Here is a 12,339-nt window from a genome sequence, read left to right as displayed (position 1 = left end):
ACGTGTGTGTGTACACTGAGTACAAGTTCTTAGGTGCACACATTTATTTCAAGGGTGAGGACAAGGCATGCGGCTGAAAACATTCACAATTTCCGTCTTTTGCCACAACAAGACATAAATCATTTTTACAATTTCAGCTGAATTATGAGCACATTTTGATTAATCACATTTAAATGAGCAGACAGATTCCAAAACTAAGGCTCTTGGAATGAAACATTACCACAGTCATTGCTTTGTTGAAGCAACTTAGTTTTGAATCAATGGGCTCTGCATTCAGAATACTTTTCAAAGGCGACTATAAAGCTAGATGGCAGCAGAACACTTACATTAGCTTATTGGTTCTTCTGCATTATAACAGAACTATTTTGTCCATCAGTCTGTCATGGCTTCTAAAGTCTGGCCAAATACTCCTTTCACCTTTTCAGTTACTATGTCTGGGTTTTACCTTTCAAACTAATGTATTTAAAACTCAAATATGATTAATATCCAGATGATATATATACATGACAATAATGTTAAGACACTGATAATGAATTCACACATTACAAACATATACACAAACAGACAGTAAAGATACACCAGGTACTTCACTGAAATTAAAAATAAGAGACATTTTTATGTATTTTTGACGTGTAAAATATTTTGTGCTATATGATGAAATACAAGGATGTTTTTATATATTCTTGTATTTTTTTGTTTATAAGCTTGGTTCATATTGTATAAATTGCACTTCAACACATTCAGTTCACTTGTGAGAGGACTTTGAACTTCACAGTTTGTGGTTCAATGATGGCAGTCTCTTGTTTCTCCCCTTGTGAGCCTCAGTTCCACTTCAGTTCATTGGTATTTCTAAGAACATCTTCAGGAATCGCCTTGAATCTCAGCTGCCAAGCTCACTTTGGAAGCTGAAGCTGAGACAAACATTCTTGTCAAGTCCCAAAGGTCTAACTTGAATTCATCCATAACTCACACACCAACTCTGACACACTGAGACCTGAAGGAAAGCACGCACACTCAATCTTCTCGGGATCTATTATAGGCTTCTCGCTGTCATCCACAGAGTCCAGAGGTGTTTCTGATGTACTGTACAGGCGCACCAGTGGTTCTTTCTCCATGTCTTGAGTGACAGATATCTTCTTCTGTGAGCAAAAAAAAACACAAACAAAACAAGGATTCCTTGTTTTCATGAATGTCTTACGTCAGTGTACATATACTTGTGTGTCTGCGGACTCGCTGACTAACTTTTCCTACCTGGACAGTAAACTGAACGACATCCAGGGGTGAGCGGCGGCGACGGCGCCCATAGCCATTCGAGCCAATCTTCTCCTCAGGGGCAACGGCATCTTTTTGATTGTTGTTGATCCTGAGCAGACGGTAGATCAGGTCGTGGTTGACACATGTGACGAGGGCACAGCCAGAGAGTTTGGATGATGTTGTCCTCTTGGTTCTGCTATATAAGGGAAACAAAATCTTTATTTTCCCTGCACCTTCTAGGCGATGATACAACTGCACTACCAGATATGACACAGTACGTTAACATACTAAATGATACGATATACTTTATTGTCCCCATGGGCAGTGAGGCTTCATACATCACAAACAATAGATACAAGCTACACATTTCACAGCTAATAATTAAATAAATGAAATAGAAAGCATTAACCATAAAATTATCCATCTGTGAGCATTGCACATAACCACATATTGCTCATATTTCAACATTGTTCAGACCCTCAAGTTGCACATTGACAGATCTTTGTGTCTAATTAATAGCATTGATCTGTCACAGTCATCATAAATATACTTTAAATTTACTTTTTTGTACATGATGACAAGTGGCATCTACAGTACAGTAAAAAACATAGTGCTGATTTAGGGTTAGGCACCACATAAGTCCCATGTACTTGATTCCAGCTGCGGACCTTTTCTGCATATCTTTCACTCTTCTCTCTTGACATGTTTCCAATCAATCTGTCAACAATCTGAGGGCAAACATTTTCTTCTTAGCGTGTCTCCCTACCTTAATGGAGATAAAACCACTTGTCCATTCTCATCCTGCTCTTGTCCAACATGGATGTCAGAGGACGGTTCTTTGGCCGTGATTAAGATGCTGCCCAGGTCTCTCTTCATATGGCCTTGCAGCCACACTCTAAACCTCCAACACAGAAAAGAGGCCATGATAACAGCAACTGGCACTAATACAGATACTGGTAGACTTAAAGTGATCACATAAGAGCACTAAAATAGTATTACACGTCCAAAATAATGCAACAGTTTTATTTGAGGCTTAAGTTGTATGATGAAGTTTCTGAGCGTAATCAGGTAAGGTGTCTTTATATAAGTCACAATGTTTTATGATCAGAGCGATGGCATAAAGAGAGGAACCTCCTAACCAATAAAGTTTTGATAGATAAATAGATAATTTTTCAAACCAGAGAGAGCAGACATGTTTGTTTTTCACTTGTAAAATGCCTCATCACTACATATACATATATGCTCTATAATAACAACACAAATGTTTGAATACATTTTATGTATTATATTTGGCTAGCTCACCTTTTCTTCAGGTTGAAGTTGAGCTCCCCTGTGTCACATTTCACCAGTGGCAGGACTGTGGTGAAAACACAGCAGCAGATGATGGTGTGCAGGGCTAATCTCATTTTGGCTGCAAGCTGTCAACAGCAAAGACACAGAAGTGGTATTTTATGATATTTAGTTTGAAATGCTGCCATAAGTGTTTGAAGAAAGCATTTAATTGACAATTTTTTTTAAATATATAAATAAATATTAAAAGATCTGTAAAGCAATTATTAATGGCAAATTAATAAATACTGCCAACACCAGAGAATATAAATACAAAATCCTACTCAACTTTTCAACTGTATCCTGAATTTGACAAGTCATATACATTCCTTAATACATTCCTTAAAACATTAATACAAAGTGGCCCAAGCAGTTGTTTTAAAACTTAAATTAAGATCATGAAACAAATAAATTGACTTACCTCAGCTTGTACTGTGAAGTTAAGAATTAATGGCACACATTCAAGTGTGTTTTGCACAGTTTAGAAGAGTATGGTGGCGGTGGTTGTTTTTTTTGTTTTTTGTTTTTTTTAAGGTTGTAAAGACTTTACCATGAGTTGAAATCTGAAGTTTACACTGCTAACATGAGAAGCTTTATAGAGAGAGGGAGGGAGCTGTACCTGAATGCCAGACCCAGTGGGAGGGACTCTGGGACAGTTCATGTCAACCCCATCCACCCCACATGTAGACAGTCAAACCAAAAGCCTGCAGATAAAAATGTATAATCAAGTCAGCAGTCCTCAACCAAAGTGTGACTGATGCTTCTTCCTATTTGTTGGTCTTGCCTTTGGTTTATTGAAAGTCTTTGGTCTCTTGGAAAACATATAGAATGAATAGATTTTGTTAATATATATGAATATATGTTTTTTTCCTTTTCATAATTGTTAAAAAAACTGGTCACTTGGGATAATATGTAACGGTAGCTTCATTGACTATGCTTGCTCGAAACGTGCAATGTGTGGGATTTAGCAACATCTATTGGTGAAGTTGATTGTTGCAGCTGAAAATCTCTGACCTCACTCTTCCCTCCAATGCACGATGGAGAACCTTTGGTGGCTTTCAGTTATCGCCAAAACTCTTAATTTCGTCTGTTAAAAACATGGTTGCCTCTGTAGAGAAGACCAACCTCTGATATAAATATCAAGAGCACATTCTGAGGTCATGGAAACAACTCATTCGAAAACAGCAGTTTAATTATTTTACATTCCATCCATCCATCTTCTACCGCTTTATCCTCCACGTGAGGGTCGCGGGAGGAGCTGTGCTGTCCAATTTACCTAATTCCCATATTGCATGTTTTTGGACTGTGGGAAGAAACCAGAAAACCCACACTCACACGGGGAGAACTCCATGCAGAAAGGCTATTTTATATTCCATTTCTGCCAAATTTAATTAATTTCACCTCAATCTTACACACTGCTTAAGTTGGTAGCAAACCGTGTTATAGCTGAAATATCTTCTGAGTTTGATTGCAGTCCAGGTTAGTCATATGTGATATTTAAATTAGCACCACTGTCGTTATAGCAACTGCATGCCCTGTGAAACTTAGGTAGAGACACGAGCATCAAACTGAACTTGAACCTAATCACTTTGAGTGCTTCTTGCATCCACTGCTAGTTAATTAAAGGCATTCTAAACACGTCCAGTGTAAAGATTAACCAAATATTGAGGTTTTCCACACTGGCTTCCATGTATTGTCATTACCATAAAGACATTAAGAGCTGTTGAACGTGCAATAGTTGGTTTAAGGGATCAAGGATTACCTTAAAGTGCCACCAGTAATCCTGTAGTTTCTTAAAGTTGATGTGATGTTCTCTCTTTCCGGGATGAAATGTTTCAACTATCAGAAGGACATGTTGCGTTCAAGATAATTACAGTTAAAAGTAGGGCTGCGGTTCAACATCAGAACAGCGTGCAAAACGCTGACCACAAACTTAAAAAAGATATTTGATTTACAGTCATATAAAACAGAGATCATCATATCCTAGAAAATGGAACCAGAGGAATGTTCGACATTTGCTTGATAAATGGCTGAAATGACAATCAATTATCAAAATTGTTTGCAGTGAATTTCCTCACAGTTGAATAATAAACTACAGGGCAGCCCAGAAAGAGTTTCAGAGAATGTCCAGTGTCGAAACTCAAACTCCTACAACTGGTCATTTGATTAATCTTATTTAATAACTTTAATTGATTAGTGTAAGTCATATTAATACAGGCTTACATGGTCTCAAATAGCAGGCTTTCAACCAGAGGTTACAGCTGTTAACTAGGAAGAACCTCAATTAAGATCATTTCCATGCCTGCTGGTCCTAGCTTTGTGTTTAGTTGTAATGTTGCTGACCTAATTAAATAAGTTGCTCAGAGTAGAGATGAGTGTTTTGTTTAATACATGCATACAGTCTATATGCTTAATTGTTCAATTGCGTTAGTATTTTATGAAATTGGAATGTTAAGACTTGTGAAGGTGCACTTGAAACTGAGACGTTTTGTTACTTCTGGCAAATGTGAGCAGGAATTAACAAACATGTATTTTGGAGATATTGGTATGTACACATTTTGGATTGTTTTTATGTGGTAATGTTCTTCATACTGCCCAATGATGATGTGACGTGGATTATCCACAACCAGTCATTGTGAAACCTGCGGGTCAAGCAGTGTGGATTACACAACTTGACGTGCAAAAATAATACGCTCTAATCTACGCTCTGAACCTGCATTGCACCTATTTTTATTATAAGCACCTTTTCAAAAAAAGAGTTTGGAACTTTATATAGTTATGGCATGTTTCCACCGGCTTGACTCACCTTGCCTCGGCATGGCCCGGTTAAGTTTCATTTCCACTAGTACCTGGTACTTTTTTTAGTACCTGGAGGAAGTACTGAACAAATAGTTCTGATTAACTGATTCTAATGATTCAGTTACACTGAAAACAACTGCTTTACAAGTCACTAGTCACTTATTTGTGTGTGTCACACGTAAAACAAAGTCTCGGCAGTTGTGCAGCTGTGCAGTGATGAGTCCGCCCATGTTGAGTAGGTATTATTTTTGCAGTGGAAAGCCAATCTGTGCCGTGCCTTGGCGAGGCCAGGCCAGGCAATAGTGATGCCCTCTTCTTTTTGACTGAAAATTGTCAGCTACAGTTTAGTTTTGAGGTTTAGTAATAGTTTTATATCTAGTGTCATGTATAAAAATAAATGATAAAATGATTAAACAAAGTTAATGCCTGGTGATGAATGTATAATTTACAAATTCAAAACAGGAAACAACTTTGCACATCTTCCTTAAGACGGGTGCGTGAAGAGAAAAACGTAGATCATTGAGCACAGCACAGTCTAAATTTCCAAGCATGATTTTATTATTGCAACATTTGTTTTGCACAACAATCATTATCATAAATGAATATAAACAATAAAACATTTTTAAATTGATACTCTGTCTTGGCTTAAAATGTATTTACAAGTTATTCGTGATTGTTTTTCAGACACATCAATATTGAGCAGTGTTCAGCAAACGTAATGGCAGCCAAAGTTACATCAATAAATTTGTCATGTCTGTTTTGATATGAATTTTCAACACAGACTCATTTGAATGTTTGATGGGTCTATAAAAGAAGCCATGGAGTTGGATGCACACAGTGCTGTCAGGGCAACAACACGGCACCTTTCACAAGCCAAAAGATGATTCAGGAGATCTGTTTTTCATCCTCGTACAGCGGAATTTCGTAACAGACTATCATCATCAATGGTTGAATGTTTTTTGTATCCATATCAATAAGCCAAGACACGTTTTGTTTTTTTTGTTCTTGGAAGTTGTTGCTGCTTTTACGTTACATACAAGAGTAATCAAGACAGTATGGTGCTTGGACATTGTACAGTCTCATAGAAATCTTCAAAGTCATGGGTCAGTAGAGCACAGTATGAGCTCAACATTTGCAGGCGCCCATTATATTGTATTATTAGACACTCTGTGTCTATTAATAGTCCCACGTTCAGTTCTTTGTTACCACTAAGAGAAAAAAAGGGAGGAATACATGGTGTTTTCCTCACAAGTGTCTTTGGAAATACACTGTTTTACTTGCTCTGTTTACACGTGAGACCCAAGCATTCCTCTTAGTTCATGTTGAAGACGGTAATGGAAAATTACGATGAGTGGTGTTTTGAATGGAAAAACAAGATCAGATATTTGCTGTTTACATGTTCAAAATATCCGTTTACCCAAGGGAGACGATGTTCACTTCTTCCTGACTGATATGGTGAGAGAGAAATGGCAGCATTCAGGATAATCATTTTTTATTGGGTATTGCTTGTCTTGTCTTGGTGCGTTTTACATATTTTAGGCTCAGCACAGCTCCACATTCTGATGCTCACTTTGAACTTCTTTTGACAACATCGACATGCTTAAATGCATTAAGTTGCTGTCATGTCGTAGTCTAATATACCTAATAAAGTGGATAGTGGTTGAAGATACAAATTGTACATATATTGCTTCTCAAACATTGCTGAAATGTAGGTTTCACAATTGTACCTGGCTGCCATGAATATGGAAGAACAATTCAGCGAAATTTGATCAAAATTGCAATCATTTAAAAAATCATTTTAGATCACTTATTGTCTTGACCTTTACACATTTTCCTTATTCTACAGACTGAAGAGAATCTTTGTTTCTCACAGATCTTCACAAGTATCACACAGTTATCGCTTTAAATATGATACAATGTGATTCACGCTATCAAAATTCAGCCCTAGCCACGAGTAGGCTCAGCGCAACAAAAGCAACAAAATTGACTCTAGTGGATTAGTAAATCTACATGATGATTCATGTTTCAACCGATTAATAGGACAACTTTATATCGTTGGATGGTTTTGTCCCAGAAAACAGCATGAAAGTGAAGACCACTCTGCAGCTACTTCTGAAGACCAAAAAGCTCTAATTGACTGAATCTCTCCAACTCATTTTAGTTTGATTCAGTTAAAAATGTCTGGATCTTTTCCCCCAAAGATAGCTGATGATTATTGTTGATTTAGAGACAGAATAGAATGACTGAATAAACATACATTTTCTTCAGTTGTGATATAAGTAAAGCATTTGACTTTAGCGTCCACTGAAAGTCACGCTACAACCAGGACAGGTCAACAGAGACACACTGAACACAAAAATACAAACAACCATTCATACAGTGTTATTCCACTCTCCATTACTACATTATGTGCAGGTCTTATTCCTGGCTCATTCATGCAAACATCGTAATCCCATCTTTATTTTATCATGAAAGAGGATAATTCAAAGCTCCACTCAATAACGTTCCAGAGTTGTTCAATCTTGTGCTGTAGCGCCGCGAACCGCTGTGTCACGTTTTTGTGTCTGATAATCAAACTCAAAACGAGCGTCCTCGGATTGGATTTCACTTTCTGTGAAGCGGTTTATGCTCTTAGAGCCTGTAAAAACACAACTGCGGGATGATAGAGTAAATGATGACTTTGTGTTGGGCCTCAGCATTACTGCATCATGTTGAGCCCCCCACTCTGGTTTTCTGTTTCATTAGAACTGAATTGGATTGGTTTTCGATTGTGTTAAAGCTGCTCTAGATTTGAAGATAAATCTCTTTTTATCATCCTTCATTTCATGGGCTGTGGCAGCAAAGAGAAATGCTGCCAAACTTGAAACTTAAAACAGTGGCTGTTGCACAGCGAGAGCTTTACTCAAATGTATTTTTGCCTCAGTGGCCTGATGTGCCACAAATGTCATGTTGAATTGTTTTGGGTTTTCTAACTTCAGATTTCTAGGTTGTTCTCACTCTCATTTTGAGCTTTTACTGTCATTTTCATGTATCCAGTGATTTTTGGCAGGCAAATAAATATAATGTATATATTCCTATGATACTGTGTAGGAGCTGGCAAGGTTTAATATTTTTAACACTCGGGTGATTTAAGGATAAAAATGACGTGCCAGTAGCTTTCTCATAGCATAGTTTATTAGATAGTTAAACATGTGAGTGAGTAGTGTGTCAGAATATCAGTGGGGGTGAGATTTTTTTTCCAAAACAAACTAGAAAGTGACTTTAGAAGGCTGAAATACTTAACACGCTGTTAAATCACAGATGTACATTACTCTATGATATTCTGGTCATTTTGTAACAACCTTTTGATATTTCAAACTCAAAAGCACTGCCAATATTTTTCTTTAGTAGTGTTTCTGTGCAATTTTATCAAACACAGAATCAGGCCTATTTCAACATAGTCGTCAACAATGATCACTGCAATGTATTCAGTGGCTTATCCTGGAGCTGGCCTCTTTCTTCCTAAAAATCGGTTTTACTCTCGATGTTTTTAATATAATGTTTTTATGTTATATAATGCTCTTCTTTAAGAATAGAAAGTGCTAAACTGAAATGACGTACTACATCATCCTAATCTCTAATGCAATGGCTGGCACTACTTCCTTTTGGCGAGACATCTCATGTACGATGACAGTGATGATAAAGATGATGCTGATGATGATTGATGATGCTACTTGGATTGTTTCAGCCATGACAACATCCTCATCACCTTTGCTTTACTCTGTAAAATGCCTCGAGATAATGTATGTTAATTTGACACCCTACAGATAAAGTTGATCTGACAGCTGGTTGGTTTGTATTTGTTTTCACTGTAGCCTGGTGTAAGAAAAAAAGTGCTTGTGATGTGCTTTCCAAAATAATTTTATTTTATTATTATTGAAGTGAAAGATTAGCCAGACTGGTGACCTGTCCAGGGTGTACCCCGCCTTTCGCTTTATTGGGAAATTGGTATTGGCACCAGAGCCCCCTGTGACCCTCATGTAGAGGATAAAGCGGTAGAAGATGAAAAGAAACCAGTGTGTTTAGTTAATGGAGATGTGGTTGTGCTTTCTCTCTCACTTTTTCCTTGACAGAGAAAGTAAAGGAGAGTCGATAAACAGTGAAGGAGCAATGATGTGCAGCCAGCTGGCTGTCAAACCTGGGACCCACCACTAAAGGCATATGGGCTTACTGTACATGTCACGTGTTCCACCAGTCAGTGATGACACAGCGTCTTGACACAGTTTCCTCTAGGGATGAGTTGACACAATACTCAGTATTGTCCAATACTGGTCAACATCACTGGATTAGATAACGGGGGGAAAAAATGTAACGTGAAATGCCAAAAGCCTAAATATGACACGCATAAAAATGCAGCAATACGTTTTGACAACTTAATAGTTTAGTGATGTAAAGCATGTAAACCGACTGCATTGGTATCAGTAGATTATCAATTGTTCTGATAATGGTATCAGTATGGGGCCCTGACTTTGACCTGGTCTAATATTATAGTTTTGTTTTTTGTTTGCCTTTTTTCCCCACTCAAGTTGCTTCTTTTTTATTCTTCAGCTTGGACTTTCCCAGTAATCTATTCTACGCTCACTAGCCACTTTATTAGGTACACGGGACAACTTATATAATGGTACCAGTGGCATTCAGAAGATGGTCTTCTGCATTCCTTGCTTATAACATACTAGCTTACTTTAACCCTTTAAAACTTCTGAAATACTCACCAACAACCATGACATGTTCAAAGTTTGCTCAGTTCAACTTCAGCAGGTTCTCTACAAGCCTAAATACACTGAGATGCTGTCATGTGATTGGAACAGCAGACCAAAACATGAATACAGTGTGCTGCCCACAAATTAAACATTTGACAGTTAAGCATTTTTCCTTAATCTCTCACACACATCATGGTCATTTTATGTCTTCATATAATACATTTCATACCGATATATCACCCTCAGACAAGATTGCTAATATCTTGTCTTAGTCTGTTTGTAGTCGTGTGTGTGTGTGTGGGGCACTGAAATGATGTATTTATTATTTTTGATGAGAAACAGATTACACAACTATGTGACGCAAGTCATATTTTCATTATGCAGAGAATGTATTTTATCAATCACTTCAGCAGAGGAGATGTGTGCTGCATTCAGTCTTTGACCTGTAACCGTCACATTTCTGTTGCTGACGTGTCTGCTGATATTGGTTTCTCACTTGTCTTTCATTCTTGCACTGAAAGTGCAAATACGTCAGGGATCGATTTGGAGAGTCTTGAAATTCCAGTGGGTGCGGTGCAGGATGGAAAATGTGTTTTGGAGGCCAGAACTCTCTGCACCTGGCAGAAAAGTCATTGATACTGATCAACATCATTGTCAACAAAGTGCAGATATGTCTATTTTGTAATGATGTTGGTCAATAGTTGTCTTTTTTTTGTAGTCCATTTTAAATATTTATAGAAACCTCTCACTGCAGTGTGTTCTCAGCGTGGGTGTAGGGGGATTAATTGGTTACAAACACCTATGTGTGAGTCACACAAACAATGACATGCAAAGGATGCTTACATAAGAAATTGGCTGTAAGAGAGCAGTTATGTGAAAATTGCCTGACATTTTATTCAAGAAAAGTCCAGCGCATCCAGCAGTGCTCTGCTTCTCATTTACACAGATTCACGCCTATCGATGAGGGGTGAGATAAACACTTTATTTCCTGTGACTAAACCTCCTGCCACAGAAACAGCCCAATTTCTTTGTGGTTTCGTCATCCTGGAATACGTATGACATGGATTTATTTTTGGTTATGCATTATAAACAGCAGAGCATACGAGTTTGTGTGAATATGCAGCTGACAGAAAGGGGGGAAAAAAACCTTACATATTTATACAGATCCATTTCGCACGATATACTCCCACACTGCCATGAACCAAAAAAAAGGAATAGGCTGAAGATCAAGGCTTATTTTTGCCTCTTGTAAACAATCCCTGAGATTCTCCACAGTATCAGCAATAAAGCAAAGATAAAAGAAGTAAAAAATGAAATCAAGATAACTCTAAATTATAGTCCTTAATTATTATGTATGTAAGATTGCAATAACTTATTATTGTTATATTTGTTATTTGACGGCAGAATTGGTGCCTAATCACAAAAATCTTTTTACAAACTCCTCTCCTGCCCTCAATTTCTAACCTACATAGACATTTTTTCCATCAAAAACGTTGCTATGGTTGTTGCCTAAAACTGTGATTTAATTTTCATATGACTTGCAGTTTTTCTGGGAGTTCTGGTCAAAGCTCCCATTCACTCCCATGTAAAGTCTGCTTTGGAGTTTTGGAAAAATCAAGACGAGTGTGAGACAAAAAAAGTCATACTTTACTATGTCGTCCAAAATGTGACATAAGTCATATTTTATTATGTCATCTAAAATGAGACAAAAAAGTCATGCTTTAGTATGTCGTCCAAAATGAGACATGTCATATTTTATTATGTCATCTAAAATGAGACAGAAAAGTCATATTTTATTATGTCGTCCAAAATGACAAAAAAGTCATACTTTAGTTTGTCGTCCAAAATTTGACAGAAAAGTCATAGTTAAGTATGTGGTCCGAAATGTGACAAAAAAAGTCATACTTTAGTATGTCTTCCAAAATTTGACAACAAAGTTATACTTAAGTATGTCGTCCACAATTTGTCAAAAAAGTCATACTTTAGTATGTCGTCCAAAATGAGACAAAAAAGTTATACTTAAGGATGCCGTCCAAAATTTGACGAAAAAGTCATACTTTAGTATGTGGTCCGAAATTTGACGAAAAAGTCATAGTATAGTATGTCGTTCAAAATGAGACAAAAAAAGTCATATTTTATTGACATCTAAAATTAGACTAAAAAGTCATACTTATTATGTCTACCAAAATTTGACAAAAAAGTCATAGTATAGTATGTC

General features: G+C 37.1%; 1 protein-coding gene across 3 annotated transcripts; it reads right to left on the bottom strand.

The window, feature by feature from the left end:
* Positions 1-29: 29 nt before the first annotated feature.
* On the bottom strand, positions 30-3,160 carry LOC122776106 (pro-adrenomedullin-like). Of its 3 annotated transcripts, none has more exons than XM_044036481.1 (5): positions 3,005-3,160; positions 2,557-2,672; positions 2,021-2,155; positions 1,252-1,450; positions 30-1,139 (listed from the first exon to the last, which is right to left on the bottom strand). In XM_044036481.1, the coding sequence occupies exons 2-5, from the start codon at positions 2,658-2,660 to the stop codon at positions 945-947; spliced, it is 633 nt and encodes a 210-aa protein (XP_043892416.1). In that variant the 5' UTR covers positions 2,661-2,672; positions 3,005-3,160; the 3' UTR covers positions 30-944. The 3 variants fall into 3 exon arrangements, with proteins under 3 accessions (XP_043892416.1, XP_043892417.1, XP_043892419.1); XM_044036482.1 differs by having other exon boundaries at positions 1,252-1,447; XM_044036484.1 differs by having other exon boundaries at positions 2,021-2,149.
* Between the last annotated feature and the right edge of the window lie 9,179 nt (positions 3,161-12,339).

Source organism: Solea senegalensis, linkage group LG10 (assembly GCF_019176455.1).
Source record: "Solea senegalensis isolate Sse05_10M linkage group LG10, IFAPA_SoseM_1, whole genome shotgun sequence".
Lineage (NCBI taxonomy): Eukaryota > Metazoa > Chordata > Actinopteri > Pleuronectiformes > Soleidae > Solea > Solea senegalensis.
Note: the sequence above shows the minus strand (reverse complement) of the source record. Positions and strands in the feature narration are given on the sequence as shown.